Source organism: Coregonus clupeaformis, chromosome 9, assembly GCF_020615455.1.
Source record: "Coregonus clupeaformis isolate EN_2021a chromosome 9, ASM2061545v1, whole genome shotgun sequence".
NCBI classification, from domain to species: Eukaryota; Metazoa; Chordata; class Actinopteri; order Salmoniformes; family Salmonidae; genus Coregonus; species Coregonus clupeaformis.
The window spans coordinates 51,653,552-51,669,066 of NC_059200.1; the positions used below are offsets into that span (position 1 = coordinate 51,653,552).

The following is a 15,515-nucleotide window of genomic DNA, read 5'->3' on the forward strand; positions in this document are numbered from 1 at the left end:
TAGTACAAAATTGTTGTTTATTTGAATATATCCACATATAGACAGGGGTTCCTCTTCTTACCATTGCCCTTTCTCTTGCCCTGCCTTCTCCTGTCTGTGAAGGGGGGCACCGGCAGATCTTTCGGTTGGGTGGAAAATGCCACTGGAGATAAGCGGGAGAGAGGAAAGTAAAATAATGTACAACATATTTATACAATATAATATACACTGAGTATACAAAACATTAAGAACACCTGCTCTTTACATAACATAGTCTGACCAGGTAAATCCAGGTGAAAGCTATGATCCCTTATTGATGTCACTTGTTAAATCCACGTCAATCAGTGTAGATGAAGGGGAGGAGACAGGCTAAATAATGATTTTTAAGCCTTGAGACAATTGAGACATGGATTGTGTATGTGTGCCATTCAGAGGGTGAATGGGCAAGACAAAAAAATGTAAGTGCCTTTGAACAGGGTATGGCAGTAGGTGCCAGGTGCACCGGTTTGTGTCAAGAACTGCAACGCTGCTGGGTTTTACACACTCAAAAGTTTCCCGTGTATCAAGAATGGTCCTCAAACCAAAGGCCATACAGCCAACTTGTGGAACGCTTTCGACACCTTGTAGAGTCCATGCCCCGACAAATTGAGGCAACTCAATATTAGGAAGGTGTTCTTTATGTTTGGTATACTCAGTATATAAGATCCCTTTACATTGTAAATAGGTTTACTACTAAACTATGTGAATCTTTGCAAACAGTTTCCCACAAAACGTTTTAGATGAGAGAGGCTGATGAATACGTATTAATAAACTGTGGTAAACTACTGTACCTCTTGGAAATTGCATTCCATAATCCCCAGACCGATGGTCGTCTTCACCGTGTTCATAATAGTATCCCTCCTCCTTGTCATATTCCACCTGTTCGTCGGTTATTTTGTTATCATTGTGGAGGAGACTGTCCACAGATATCTGGGCAGGAGACTTATCTTCCTGCCTGTCAGTGGCATTGGCACCACTGGATAGCCTGAAAGACACTGGAGACACACATGGGGAAACTTTTTTTTTAATACTATTAGGGAATAAGATTGAACGCAGCCACACAAAGTAATCCCTCCCGAGTCAAGGCAAAAAGAGTCAGAGGAAACATATGCTCTGACTCCAGTTAATTTACATTTTAATACTAGGCTATACACCTATTTTATAATCATGTTATAAATGTTTATATATATCATATATTATATATTCCTAGAATATACGCCCATGATTAGCCTATACATTGTTATGACTATAGACTGGGCTATATAATATAATCTACACCAAGATAAACAGACCGCTGCAACATTTTAACAGTCCCAACTAACTCAACGGATCCATGGAAGATAAAAAGCGCAAATATGAGATATACAATGTTCATGGCTGTTTTTTTGGAGCTACTGATAATAAACTCAATGCTCCATAAACCTTTTTAAGTTTCTCTGTCCAGGAAAGGTGTCGCTGCTTCTCAGTTAGTGGCCTCTCTATCACAGTGCTTGGCACACAATTTTGAAAAATAACTGTTCATTCCCCTGTGGCGCAATAATCCTATGTATGTTGCCATCCAATGACCCATGGCCACACCTTTCAATAACGGAGGCAGAGCCTAAACTGTAAAGTATGAATTTCATGGCAGATACACTACATATACAAAAGTATGTGGACACCCCTTGAAATTAGTGGATTCGGCAATTTCAGCCACACCCGTTGCTGACAGGTGTCTAAAATCGAGCGCACAGCCATGCAATCTCCATAGACAAACACTGGCAGTAGAATGGCCTTACTGAAGAGCTCTGTGACGTCATAGGATGCCACCTTTCCAATAAGTAAGTTTGTCAAATTTCTGCCCTGCTAGAGCTGCCCCGGCCAGCTGTAAGTGCTGTTATTGTGAAGTGGAAACATCTATGAGCATCATCGGATGAAATGGGTTTCCATGGCCGAGCAGCCTAAGATTACCATGCGCAATGCCAAGTGTCGGCTGGAGTGGTGTAAAGCTTGCCGCCATTGGACTCTGGAGCAGTGGAAACGTGTTCTCTGGAGTGATGAATCACGCTTCACCATCTGGCAGTCCAATGGACGAATCTGGGTTTGGCGGATGCCTGGAGAACACTACCTGCCCCTCTGCATAGTGCCAACTGTAAAGTTTGGTGGAGGAGGAATAATGGTTCGGGCTAGGCCCCTTAGTTCCAGTGAAGGGAAATCTTAACGCTACAGCATGCAATGACATTCTAAACGATTCTGTGCTTCCAACTTTGTGGCAACAGTTTGGGGAAAAACCTTTCCAGTTTCAGCATGACAATGCCCTCGTGCACTAAGTGAGGACCATACAGAAACGGTTTGTCGAGATGGGTGTGGAAGAAGTTGACTGGCCTGCACAGAGCCCTGACCCCAACGAACACCTTTGGGATGAATTGGAACGGCAACTGCGAGCGAGGCCTAATCGCCCAACCTCACTAATGCTCTTGTGGCTGAATAGAAGCAAGTCCCTGCAGCAATGTTCAAACATCTAGTGGAAAGCCTTCCCAGAAGAGTGGAGGCTGTTATAGCAAAGTGGGGCCAACTCCATATTAATGCCCAAGAATTTGGAATGAGATGTTCGACGAGCAGGTGTCCACATACTTTTGGTCATGGACTGTATCATATAGGCCTATTCAATGAGTGGACATTCAAATGTTACTTCTGACATTACGCAGCCTCCACCGCAATGACAGGTACCGTGCTGCGTTATCCTATAATAAAGGAATCCTTTACAGTAGACCTAATAATCATGACAGTCAACAAATCTACATTTGAAGACTTTAAATGTTTTTGAGGATAGAAGTTGATGGAATAGTCAAAAAGATTAGACAAGCTAGGTGGGCACATCAACAGGTAGGCCTACAGTCGATATTGGCACAAATACTGGCGCGTGTTCTGTAGGCTTAGGTGTTCTGCAAGGTTCTGATAGGTGTTAGGTGGTACGCACCTTGCATTACTGAATGGTATTCCTAAACTCTTGAACATGTGCGTAAGATAGCGTCGAATTATGGCCCTAGGGAATGGTTTAGCCTAGAAAGTGCAACTGAGGAAAATAGGGCAAAAGCACCACCCAGTGTTAGAATGGGGCAGATACAGGAACAAAGGCCTTTCTTCGGCCAATTGAAAATCTAACAGTAGAATGCCAAATGAGCATCCTTTTTATTCCAGTACTAGCCTTTAGCTGCATCTGGGAAACCAGCCCATGGTGTTTAGTCCTACACCACCATATAATGCCCCAAAACATATTGCTTTATAAGGAGACAAAATAATCAATCAGTGAATAAATGTTTATTAACGATCTCATTAGCAGAATCAAAACAGTGAGCGGGGATGAGACATTAATGTTTAAAACAGTTAGCAATTTGTAGTGAGTCAACAAAAATAATATCCTGTTTATAAAAAGAGGCAAATTCAACATGCTCTTTATTATAAAAATCCCTCTGGCTCAAACCAAGTGTATAGGAACCATGAAAAAGGAGCAAAACATTGTTGCAGATACCGAGGAGTAATTACAAGCAGTCATGATTACCATATTTACAAAAGCACACGTGGCTTCACAAACAGCATCCAGTCATTCAGAGTTGAACTACAGGTATAACTAGGGTGGAACCAAAATCCGTCACCCCATGCCATCTCATTCACAATACCAAAAACATAACACACTGGCTCCAATGATAAGTTTAAGAAAGGCTGGGGTAAAAACGTGTCCTCCCCTCATCTTTCATACATTAGAATTAAACCACCCCAATCTGTACAAAATCTGTAACCATCTCAAAAAAATAAACATTTTGCCAACAGCGGAGCACCCCCCTGGAACTCTTATATGCCCCATCCGGCTCCCATGCTACCGTTCATGCCCATGGAGCCGCGGCTGCTGCCATAGTAACTGCTGCTCATCCCGCTCTGATTACCTAACAGGAGAAAGAAATATCCACATTAGGACCGACGCAGGCTTACCTTCTCCAATACAAAACTACGCAACAACACGCATGGATGCACATCACAATGGTCAAATGTAAACAAGGTGGGAGACAAAGTCAGAGACATTGACACAGCAGCGGTACTTTTCTTGGTTAACCATAGGGCGAAACAATTCAGTTATTTACCGACCGCAAATCTCTTTGATAGCAAACGGGACGCTGTCTCAAAAACAGGAAGGTGTCAATGTTTACATTGATGTTCTATGATGTCTCCACTTTCCAAACGATATGACCACGTATTTTGGTAAGAGATACAAATAGTGAACTATGTAGTGCCAGGAGTTATTCTCATCTGTTATGGAGTTTAACTAGGGCTTAATTTTTGTAACAACTAGGGCTGTGGTGGCATAAAATGTATTCAGCCGGTGATTGTCAAGCATTAACAGCTGGCGATAGAACCCAAATTAATACAACCACACGCATTAAAAAACCTTTTAAAAGCAATGAGGCTGATGCAACAGATCAGAACGTTTAGCTTAAAGTGTTTATAAACTATTAGGCCATTTCTTCACATTATAAGCCAGCAATACGCACACGGCAGTAGGCTGTAAGCACGAATGTTCCAAAATGCAATCAATTGGCGGGAAAACACTTCTCTAAAGTCACCGCAAATGCTATTATGCATGTATGCTTAATTATAAAAGGTACATTTTTATTGTTAAAATTATCTTCCCCAAACTTGACTCACATGCTGTGTATGTATGTATGCCAGTTAGGCTCCACACCGGCTGTAAAACGGATTAATGTGCTTAATTTTAAGAAGTTATTTGGCCACTTTAGTTCTGATAAACCTTATCAAAACATACAGGCCTATGGACTAGACTACATGATGCGTGTGACTATGATTTGAAAGTCGCAAAAAAAGGCATGAGCTGTTTGCCTTACTGCACACATTGGGCATCATTCAAAAGTGATAATACATCATTCACAAGTGATAGGCTAATACTGTCACCCATCACACTATTCTTAATTGAATGTTGTCTTTACATATAGTACCAGTCAAAAGTTTGGACACACCTACTCATTCCAGGGTTTCTCTTTATTTTTACTGTTTCCTACATTGTAGAATAATAGTGAAGAAATCAAAACTGTGAAATAACACATATGTAATTATGTAGTAACCAAATAAAAAGTGTTAAACAAATCAAAATATATTTTATATTTGAGATTCTTCAAAGTAGCCACCCTTTGCCTTAATGACAGCTTTGCACACTAATGGCATTCTCTCAACCATTTGAACCAATCAGTTGTGTTGTGACAAGGTAGGGGGGGTATACAGAACATAGGCCTATTTGCTAAAAAAACAAGTCCATATTATGGCAAGAACAGCTCAAATCAGCAAAGAGAAACGACAGTCCATTCCTTTAAGACATGAAGGTCAGTCAATACGGAAAATGTCAAGAACTTTTAAAGTTTCTTCAAGTGCAGTGGCAAAAAACATCAAGCGCTATGATGAAACTGGCTCTCATGAGGACCGCCACAGGAAAGGAAGACCCAGCGTTACCTCCGCTGCAGAGGATAAGTTCATTAGAGCTACCAGCCTCAGGTTGCAGCCCAAATAAATGCTTCACAGAGTTCAAGTAACAGACACATCAACTGTTCAGAGGAGACTGCGTGAATCAACATCAACTGGCCTACATGGTCGAATTGCTGCAACAACAAAAAAACACTAAAGGACACCAATAAAAAGAAGAGTTGCTTGGGCCAAGAAAGACGAGCAATGGACATTAGACCGGTAGAAATCGGTCCTTTGGTCTGATGAGTCCAAATATGAGATTTCTGGTTCTAACTTCTGGGTCTTTGTGACGCAGAGTAGGTGAACGGATGATCTCCAAATGTGTGGTTCCCTCCGTGAAGCATAGAGGTTTGATGGTGTGGGGGTGCTTTGCTGGTAACACTTAACCAGCATGGCTACCACAGCATTCTGCAGCGATACGCCATCCCATCTGGTGTGCTTAGTGAGACTATAATTTGTTTTTCAACAGGACAATGACCCAAAACACACCTCCAGGCTGTGTAACTGCTATTTGACCAATGAGAGTAATGGAATGCTGCATCAACCTCCACAATCATCCGACCTCAACCCAATTGAGATGGTTTGGGATGAGTTGGACCGCAGACTGAAGAAAAAGCAGCCAACAAGTGCTCAGCATATGTGGGAACTCCTTCAAGACTGTTGGAAAAGCATTCCTCATGAAGCTGGTTGAGAGAATGCCAAGAGTATGCAAAGCTGTCAAGGCAAAAGGTGGCTACTTTGAAGAATCTCAAATATAAAATATATTTTGATTTGTTTAACACTTTTTTTGGTTACTACATGATTCCATATGTTATTTCATAGTTGATGTCTTCACTATTATTCTACAGTGTAGAAAATAGTTTTAAAAAATTAAGAAAAATCCTTGAATTAGTAGGTGTGTCCAAACTTTTGACTGGTACTGTATGCTAAATAATATACGTGTGAAATGTGTTCATTTAGAATGGACCATTTTCATGCACCCGTCTTGGAACAGGGACATGGGAAGAAAAAAAAACGTAATCTATGCACTTAAATAATGAATGGAGGACGCTTTTCCCATGGTTCATTTCCATACCAGCCAGGTAGGCTATACTCCTGTTGTAAAGCAATGTGCTTAATATTAGGAATGTTGATCAATAGCCTATAGAAAGCTGATGAGATCCTCTTTTTAATAGAGGCCATCAAAACAGTTCTCACGCAATTGCATAACCTATAGAAATGTGGCGCATGTTTTCGAAAACATTTGCATTGATGTCAGAGTGATTAGCAGGACAACAGTGCCGAGTACCCGGCAGTTAGCAAGTTTAGTAGGCTAGTAATGACCAGCAGCAGAGCTTGGAGAAGCCTAGCTACCGTAACTAAACGGTCACGTGGAATTTGACTGCGGTCGTGACTCGTGACCGCAGTAATAAGGTCACCGTAACAGCCCTAGTAACAACCCTCCTGTGACAGGCAGCAGAGAGCTGACACTTACTGTAATCATTGTACCCCCCCATGCTGGACTGGCTGCTGTAGCCCCCCGTGTAACCAGCGCTCATCTGCTGGCTGCCTCCATAGGAAGATTGGTTGGCTGTGGAAAATAGAACTCTCAAATAAAATAACTTAACAATATGGTGTTTGTCCAATTAATGCCAAATTCTGCACAGAGAACTCTACCCCCATTGGCCCAGAATAGGCACTTTTATACCTTCATCTACTCCCAACTGAAAATACTCACCTATAGCGCCCATCTGGCCACCATAGCCTCCATTACTGCCCCCTGCTGTTGAGTTGAGGAACAACTCAACATAACGGTGCTCTGATGAGGAAGAGAGAAAGAGGGCGGAGTTACCTCAAACTTCTTCATTGGATTAAAAGACAAAGGATTTAGGATGCAACTATCCAGACAGGAACAGTAAATCATGTAAAAGTGATGATGACGACCCCCCCCCCCCCATCAAATTACTGCAGACTCACGCATGTTGGCTTTATCCTTTGACATAGCTGCCACAGCATCCTCATGTGTGGCAAACTCCACATCAGCCTCTCCAGTCATCCTCCCATCTGGACCAACTTCGATGTGCACACGCACTGGGTTCAACGGCGAAAAAAACTACATGGGAGAAAATTGAGACCATTAGCATTCCCAGTTTACCTTGCCATCAGTGACCGTCAACAGATGAGTGTATATTATGTAACTAGTGCTGGTGCTCACACTGTAGATGTCAGTCTCTGTTGCCCGGTAAGGAAGCCCCCTCATGTGCACACAGTGCCCGGTCGTACTCTGAAAACTTGAACCACCATCGCCATAACGATCTGAACCTATAGTCGTTAGGAAAGTCGACAGAGGTAGAAAGCTTATGAATTGTTTCACCTACGAAAACATTACAAATATACCAACTCAAAGCAACTCCAGTATGCATTCTACCAGGGGTTGGAACCGAAATTATTTCCCAATAGTTTCACAATGTACAGAATCCCCCAAAAAAGTTGTTCCATTGTTCTGACCAGCAAAATAAAGTTTGGAACCGGTTCAACCCCACCCCAAATAACCGGTTAACATTTCCTTTTTTAAACCAGTGAATGCAATAGTTTTTTTTTTATACCATTAAAATTACTTTACCAATCAGTGTGGATTGAGCAGGCAAACTAGTTGTTTACATGTGTGGTGGACAGACAAGTGCAGCCTATGGCGTAAGATAGGACAACTTTTGCGGGTGGGGAGAGAGCGAGAGAGGGTTGAGGCAGCTTGAAGCGCTGGGCATCTTGTTATGGCATTATCTGAATTAGGTCCAAAGGATTATACCTAGGAGGAGCCGCTTCCATGGAAGAACTTTGAATGACCTTTGAGCTAGCTAGCTAACAAGCTTGTGTGTGCAGACTGGTACAATAATTAAAAACACATCTTACCTGTTTAATTCCAACGTGATAACTAGATCTATAGTATCCTTAAATGGATGCACTTCAATGAGAGTTCTCTACCTAATTAAAAATCTCTCCCCATCTTCTGAATCAAGCTTGTACAGTAGCCTATGCGTCGGAGGGGGGAGGGGCTGGTTGCCTGCACAGGCAAACATTTTCAGCTTGCAGGCAGACACCGGAATAAGTTTGAGTGACAGTGTGGGCTTTACATAGGCACTTTGTTGTGGGACTAGAAAAAAAGTGTTTGGAATGTAACATTTAATTTTTAACAGGTTCCTAAGCTTTTAAAATAACGTTTCTGTTCCGGAACAATATGAACCACTTCCGTTCCAGTTTCCGTTCCTTGAAAAACATTTATTTTCTGGTTTTGTTCCCGAACCTTGCATTCTAATATACAATGCGTTCAATAAACATTTTCAGTTTTCCCTTGCTGCTATGTCCCATCACCACCCACCTGTGATTTCCAAATAAGATAGAACAGAAACCAGAAAGTGTTTTTTTAGAGAGAAGCATGGAAGGGACAAAGTACTGACAATAGCCTTTATTCTCACCAGCCTCACCTCCACCGTAGCCCCCACGGCGCATCCTGTCGAAGGAGCCTCCGCGGCTCATGCCGTTGTAGCCACGGCCGCCACCACCACCACCGGGCCTGTCGTAGGGGCCTGGTCTCTGCATGCCACCCATCGTTTTGCGTGGGGGCTCGTAATTCGTCCGCACCTCTGCATCACTGCTCTTGAATATCTCAATATACCTACAGGCACACAGACAAGCATTAGGACAGGGTCCCGGACCCAAAATGTTTAACGGCTATTGAGGCGAATACTGTACATGGAGAAAAAAAGGAAAAATAATCTGCCAGTACTAAGGATATAGGTCTGTTGCATGTTCGTCCTGTTGCTCACAGCCATGCATGTCAATCGTCAATCATAGTATCTATAAGCTAATTGATGCCTCTGAAACTATGCATTTTTACTGACTGAACATCAATGTTTTACTTATTAGGTTTAATGACAAACATACATAGCCCCTGGAATGATAAAGCTATTTTCCTGTTGATGTTTAAAATAAACTATCACTCAAAAGAACCAGATAATTACACTTGTCAGTGTAGAAATGCCATCATTGACCCCAGACAACCAAAGCTTTCCTTGTGACTGCAGGATCCATGGCCCAAGGAAGACTTGGTCTCAGTTACACATTGTGTGACATGAGGGTCTGTGGATTAGTGCCGAGTGAAAACTGGTACCTTCTACGGAAAAAAACACCATGATATCAAAGTGCATTTTTTTGGTTGAGATGCCACATTTAAATAACATTAAAAACTAGCATATTGGATTGATGTGAAGATGAAAAGCAATGTTATTTGTGCCCAACCCAGTTTAGTGACATATTGTGAATTCTCTATCTACAAAAGGTGTTTCCTGACCACCTTGAGTGGAAGTCAATCAAAAACTAAAAACTGAGTCCAGGATAATCACTCAGCACTAAAGTATTTTTTGGCAAAAAATAAGTGCATCTCTGAATTCGAAGAGGCTATTGTTGATAATCTCATATGGATACATGTATGAATGTCCTTGTAGCATGTGCAGGTTCTTGACATGTGTCATTACCACAGAAGATGATTGTGGCAACAGATGAATACCATAAGAAAAGCAGCTTAACCAGCCAACCATCCATCCCCACCTGTGACCTATTCTTTCCTTGTGTTTCTTTAGAGCCTTTTCAGCTATATCCTGTGAAGCAAACTGCACGAAGGCCTCCCCCGTACTCCTCCCCTGGAAGTCCACCGGCAATGTTATCCCATTTGGCACGATTTCCAACCCTTCAACCCAAGGACAGATAACCCCAGCGGGGGACATATTAAATGACATGCCCATTCAGAGTTGTTGCTCTTTTCATTCAAAAAGAACAAGATGAAAACACATCAGACACGAGAACCCTATGAAAAGGAAAGCCTATGAACAGCGTACGAGATCGGTGTCACCACTTTGATTCTTAACTTAGTGTTTATTTTATTCATTCTGGGAACATGAACCAAATAAAAGGATCCATAAAATATTAGAGAGAAATTAAGTTTTTATACCAGTTTATCAGGTGATGCTACTGCTGTGTATGACTGTCTGAATTTAAAGTAACTGCCCAGTGTTTCCAGTTTTCTATTAAATATGATATATAATTAATTACAATATGAAGTAGTTCATTTATGTATATACAAAAATAAGCTTTTCTGTGTTGAATGGTATGGGCATACCAACAGCAAAATTGAGTGGGTGTCTACCGGTCCATAAAAATTACAAGTAAACACCTGAGTTGTCTCTGCCAAAAACATGACATAATCTATGAGAAAACAGCAAGCATTTTCAAAATGGTCTGTTTGATACACAAGTTTGAAGTGGGGTTTTCGAAGTGCTTTTTTAATTATATATGTTTTTGGCCACAAATAAAATTAACACATGATCTTTTAAAAGTGAGATTCTCACTGGACAGTTACTTTAAAATTCACCCCCCCCAAAAAAATAGTATCCATCTTGAATCTAATCTGTCTCAGTTCTGATTGACTATCATGGTGAAGTATGCTCATATCAAAGAGTTCAGATGCCAATTCAATGTCAAGAGGACTTTGAGATTAGAGTTTTCCTTCAGCCAAATCTTGAACTACGGGCAGTGTATTTTCAAAGCCATGTTCATATCAACTAAGGGTGATTATCTTAAAGCATATGTCAAATGAAGCAATCGGATGCAATTTATGTTGCTTGCAAAAAAGTAGCATATGTGTTGCTCAGTGTGTCACACTTGCATTGCAAGAGATAAAAATCTAACCTACTGTACTTAATGTCCAATCAGTGAGCAGAGACACTTTTACATGACTAGTCATATCATTCCGTTCGCAACGCCGACCCAGTTGTCATGTCTACAGCTGTCAGTGCTGCTACACTCCGCAAATGATGAGACTTGCCAAATGGGAAATGTATAAAACATTCTAGACATCACGGTTAGTCATCATGGTTTATGTAGATGGTCCTGCAGTCAATAAATACAATTTGAATAGTGAACCCAGACCATTCTGTCCAGTTTCAACTGAAATTGTCCAACATGAACTGCACTAGCTAAGCTCGTTTCTAGCTTGGTTAGCTAGCTAGCGTGGTAAAACATGGTTAGCAAATAGGCTACATTTTGTCTAGCTAGCTAAATTGAATCCAGCATTTTGTCTATATCGATAATGTTACAATTACCAAATAGTTGGATAAACAAATCATTTATGAAACCATGATGTATGACAAGATTGGATGTTGCATGCAATTTCAATTGCATTTGTTTTGCTTCATGTGACAGGCTTAAGAATTAATCAGAGTGGAGGAAAAGGGCACCAAACACACCTGTGAAGAACTGGACAATCTCCTCCTTGCTACAGCCGAAGGGAAGGCCACGCAGCCGCACAAGCCCGTCCCCCTCAGTCTCTGGGCAGTTTGGACCGGTGTGCTTCATGACCCAGTCCATCTCCACATTGTTCGATTTGAATACTGAGAAAAAACTGAACGTGAGGATTCTTTGGCATCTAATCCTATATCAGAACATAATGTTGGCACAATCACCTTAAAAGACACTATTGGCACAGGGAGACAAAACCTTATTAATGAATACCTTCCACATATCTGTGACCCAGGGTCTCTCTGTCTTTCTTGACGGCAATCTTCAGGTCGTCCTCCGACTCCAGCTCTACGAAGGCCTCTCCGCTTGGCCTGCCCTCACGAGTGTATGTGAAATGGATACTTGTGCCGTTGTTTGCAACTTTACAATCTGGAATATAATTATACCAATTTAGTCATCTGAAAAATAAGGTCAGACTTCCTTAGAGGCTAATTTTCATTGAACAATATAAGTAGTCAGGTTCTCTTACCAGAGAAAAATCTTGACACTTCGTCCACCGCGCAAGACCAGGGAAGGCCACGAATACGCACCACAAAACCCTCTCCATCTGCCATGGTTGGCTTATGGTCAGACAGCCCTTTGAGACAGAATCAACAAGTAAGATACTATACAGTCAAAGTGCATCTAGATGGGCTAACTAACATTTAATGAAAAGTTACCATATTCCAGATGACCATGTAGTTTAGGGTTGTAGCTCAATATAAATTGGCCATCTGACAAGAGTGCGGGATTCTGCTGAACCACAGACTACCAGTATGAAAATGAATGCACTCAATAACTGTAAGTCGCTCTGGATAAGAGCGTCTGCTATGTGACTAAAATGTCTAAAATGTAAGGAGAACCCTAGGCCTCCTGTAGCTCAGTTGGTAGAGCATGGCGCTTGCAACGCCAGGGTTGTGGGTTCGATTCCCACGGGGGGCCAGTATGAAAAATGTATGCACTAACTGTAAGTCGCTCTGGATAAGAGCGTCTGCTAAATGACTAAAATGTAAATGAGAACAAACGGGTCAGGCCTGCACCATCTGAGTAGACTAGCATTAGCCACAGTAGCATGGTGTGGTGGAAAATAAAGCATGCATTGTTTCCCGCCATTAGAACGAGTTAATGAGGATATCGACGGATTTGCAGCCTGAATGGAGAATGTTTATGTACAGACCGGTCCACGGGGGATACGAGCGTGCAGCCGGTTGTATACATTCCCTTTGGATGATAAGATGAAACGACTCAACATCGCCATCAGCCGGCATTGGCTTTTAGAGGTAAAGCCAGCGCGCATCACTCAATATATCTTCAAATCAGAACTCGAGAAACGCTGAATCTGAATACATTTTATTTCGGAACCACATGTTAGTTAAGCTAAGAAATTGCGACAGTTTATTCAACTCTTGCATCAACTGCATGGCCATTTGAGTTGCTAACTAAACAGTAACATTTCATGATTTGGATGGGCTGGCCTAAAAAAAAAAAAAAAAAAGCCAGTGAGGGTTTATTTAACTAACTAACGTTAGGCGGCTCGCGAACATTTCAAAGAATGAGTATAGTTAGGTAGCTAATATCAGTTGTTAGGCTCTGATATTATTCTCTTGAACGTATGTTATCTAAACTAGCAAGTATGTAAGTGCCTGAATGATAATTTACGAAACCAGCAACAATGCAAGTTAGCAATCATTCAAAACTAGTCTTAAACACGGTGCTGGCTAGTTAGACAAAGCATGCTATCGGCACGCAGACAAAGACCTCGCAGGCCTCAACAAGACTCACATGGCTTATCCATTAATCGACGTCAATTAGAAAACGAAAGTATAAATACTTGACCCATTAATTCTTACAAATGCATTAACTTAGCTAACCTTTCTTCTTTAATATAATGCAACCAATATGAAAATACCTTGATTTCTCTTTTCTGATTAGATGGGTGTTCGGCGGTAGCTGCTGTCTGGGATTGCGTTCAACTTCTGCACCAGAGCGCATGCGACTTGCAACACCGGAAACGCAAACCTTTCTGCTTCTTCTTTTTCTTCTTTGGGGTTTAACGGCGTTTGGAATCCAATATTTTGCATTTCCGCCCCCAACGGGACTATAATATCAATCCATTATACTTTGTGATTCCAAAGGGGAAAATATTGGATGCCAACCGCCGTTAAACCCCAAAGAAGTAATAATAATAATAATAATAAATGTACACAAAAATACACCCTTCCAACAAACCCTTCACTCATTAAAAACCCACAACCCCATTCCACTACCTTGACCCTATCTGTACCTGCACCATGCCAACGACCTAGGAGGACAGGACACCACCACCCTGTAACTCTTCTGAAGTCAAATCTCGTATACACAAATACTTCTCTGCAGCTGCCAGAGATCTACATTCCATTTCTGCGGTACAGTTGATGACCATTACCATGAATGTTAAGAATCCAACCTTATTGAAACATACACTACCAGTCAAAAGTTTGGATACACCTACTCAGGGTTTTTATTTATTTTTACTATTTTTTACATTGTAGAAAAATAGTGAAGACATAAAACTATGAAATAACACATATGGAATCATGTAGTAACCCAAAAAGTGTTAAACAAATCAAAATATATATTTTATATTTGAGATTCTTCAAATAGCCACCCTTTCCCTTGATGACAGCGTTGCACACTCTTGGCATTCTCTCAACCAGAGTCACCTGGAATGCTTTTCCAACAGTCTTGAAGGAGTTCCCACATATGCTGAGCAGTTGTTGGCTGCTTTTCCTTCACTCTGTGGTCCGACGACCGTGGCGCCGACGACGAAGATGGCGGCCTCGCGACTAGCGCTTAGGAAACTTTGCAGTATTTTGTTTTTTATATTATTTTTTACATTATTAGCTCAGAAAGTGTTTTGTATCATTACATACAGCCAGGGAAAACGTTTGGATATCAGAGTGGCGGTAACTCACCAGCATTGCGACCAGGAATACGACTTTCCCGAAGCAGATCCTTTGTTTGCTCTCCCCAGGGCAACTGAACTGATTCCAGCGGCTGACCCAAAACATCGCCGGCGGAGCAGAGGCACTTGGAGCGGCCTGCTGGTTCGATTTAGGATGCGCGCACACCACCCACCGCTTCCAAGTATACTACTCGCTAATGTTCAGTCTCTGGTTAACAAGATCGATGAACTCCGGGCATGGATTTCTTTCCAGAGAGACATCAAGGCCTGTAACATACTTTGTTTCACGGAAACATAGCTCTCTGGGATAATCTGTCGAAATTGGTCCAGCCAGATGGGTTCTCAGTTCATCAAGCAGACAGGAATAAATACAGTGGGGGAAAAAAGTATTTAGTCAGCCACCAATTGTGCAAGTTCTCCCACTTAAAAAGATGAGAGAGGCCTGTAATTTTCATCATAGGTACACGTCAACTATGACAGACAAATCGAGAAAAAAAAATCCAGAAAATCACATTGTAGGATTTTTTATGAATTTATTTGCAAATTATGGTGGAAAATAAGTATTTGGTCACCTACATGTAATATTCATATGTGTCAGCATACTGAATTGTAATTGGATGCATTATACTGTGCTATGATTGGTTAAGACCACCCAGGTTGTGAGGTCATTCTAAGATGATCATGGCCAGAGACACATGGACATGCAAGTTATAGCTAGTTAATAAAGAGCTACGTT

At 41.5% G+C, this 15,515-nt stretch overlaps 1 protein-coding gene and 1 long non-coding RNA gene across 6 annotated transcripts; both read right to left on the minus strand.

The window, feature by feature from the left end:
• On the minus strand, positions 1-1,007 carry LOC121574454. Its single transcript, XR_006002202.1, has 2 exons — positions 810-1,007; positions 1-142 (listed from the first exon to the last, which is right to left on the minus strand). It is a non-coding gene; the product is annotated as an uncharacterized LOC121574454 (long non-coding RNA).
• A 2,296-nt stretch (positions 1,008-3,303) lies between these two features.
• On the minus strand, positions 3,304-13,851 carry LOC121574072 (heterogeneous nuclear ribonucleoprotein H). 5 transcript variants are annotated; one of them, XM_041886646.1, is made up of 11 exons: positions 13,745-13,851; positions 12,326-12,433; positions 12,070-12,225; positions 11,805-11,948; positions 10,111-10,249; positions 8,988-9,178; positions 7,721-7,827; positions 7,483-7,618; positions 7,244-7,324; positions 7,001-7,096; positions 3,304-3,941 (listed from the first exon to the last, which is right to left on the minus strand). In XM_041886646.1, exons 2-11 carry the CDS (start codon positions 12,408-12,410, stop codon positions 3,850-3,852), a joined length of 1,227 nt encoding a protein of 408 aa, XP_041742580.1. In that variant the 5' UTR covers positions 12,411-12,433; positions 13,745-13,851; the 3' UTR covers positions 3,304-3,849. The 5 variants fall into 5 exon arrangements, with proteins under 5 accessions (XP_041742580.1, XP_041742579.1, XP_041742581.1 ...); XM_041886645.1 differs by having other exon boundaries at positions 8,979-9,178; XM_041886647.1 differs by having other exon boundaries at positions 3,304-3,945; positions 8,979-9,178.
• Between the last annotated feature and the right edge of the window lie 1,664 nt (positions 13,852-15,515).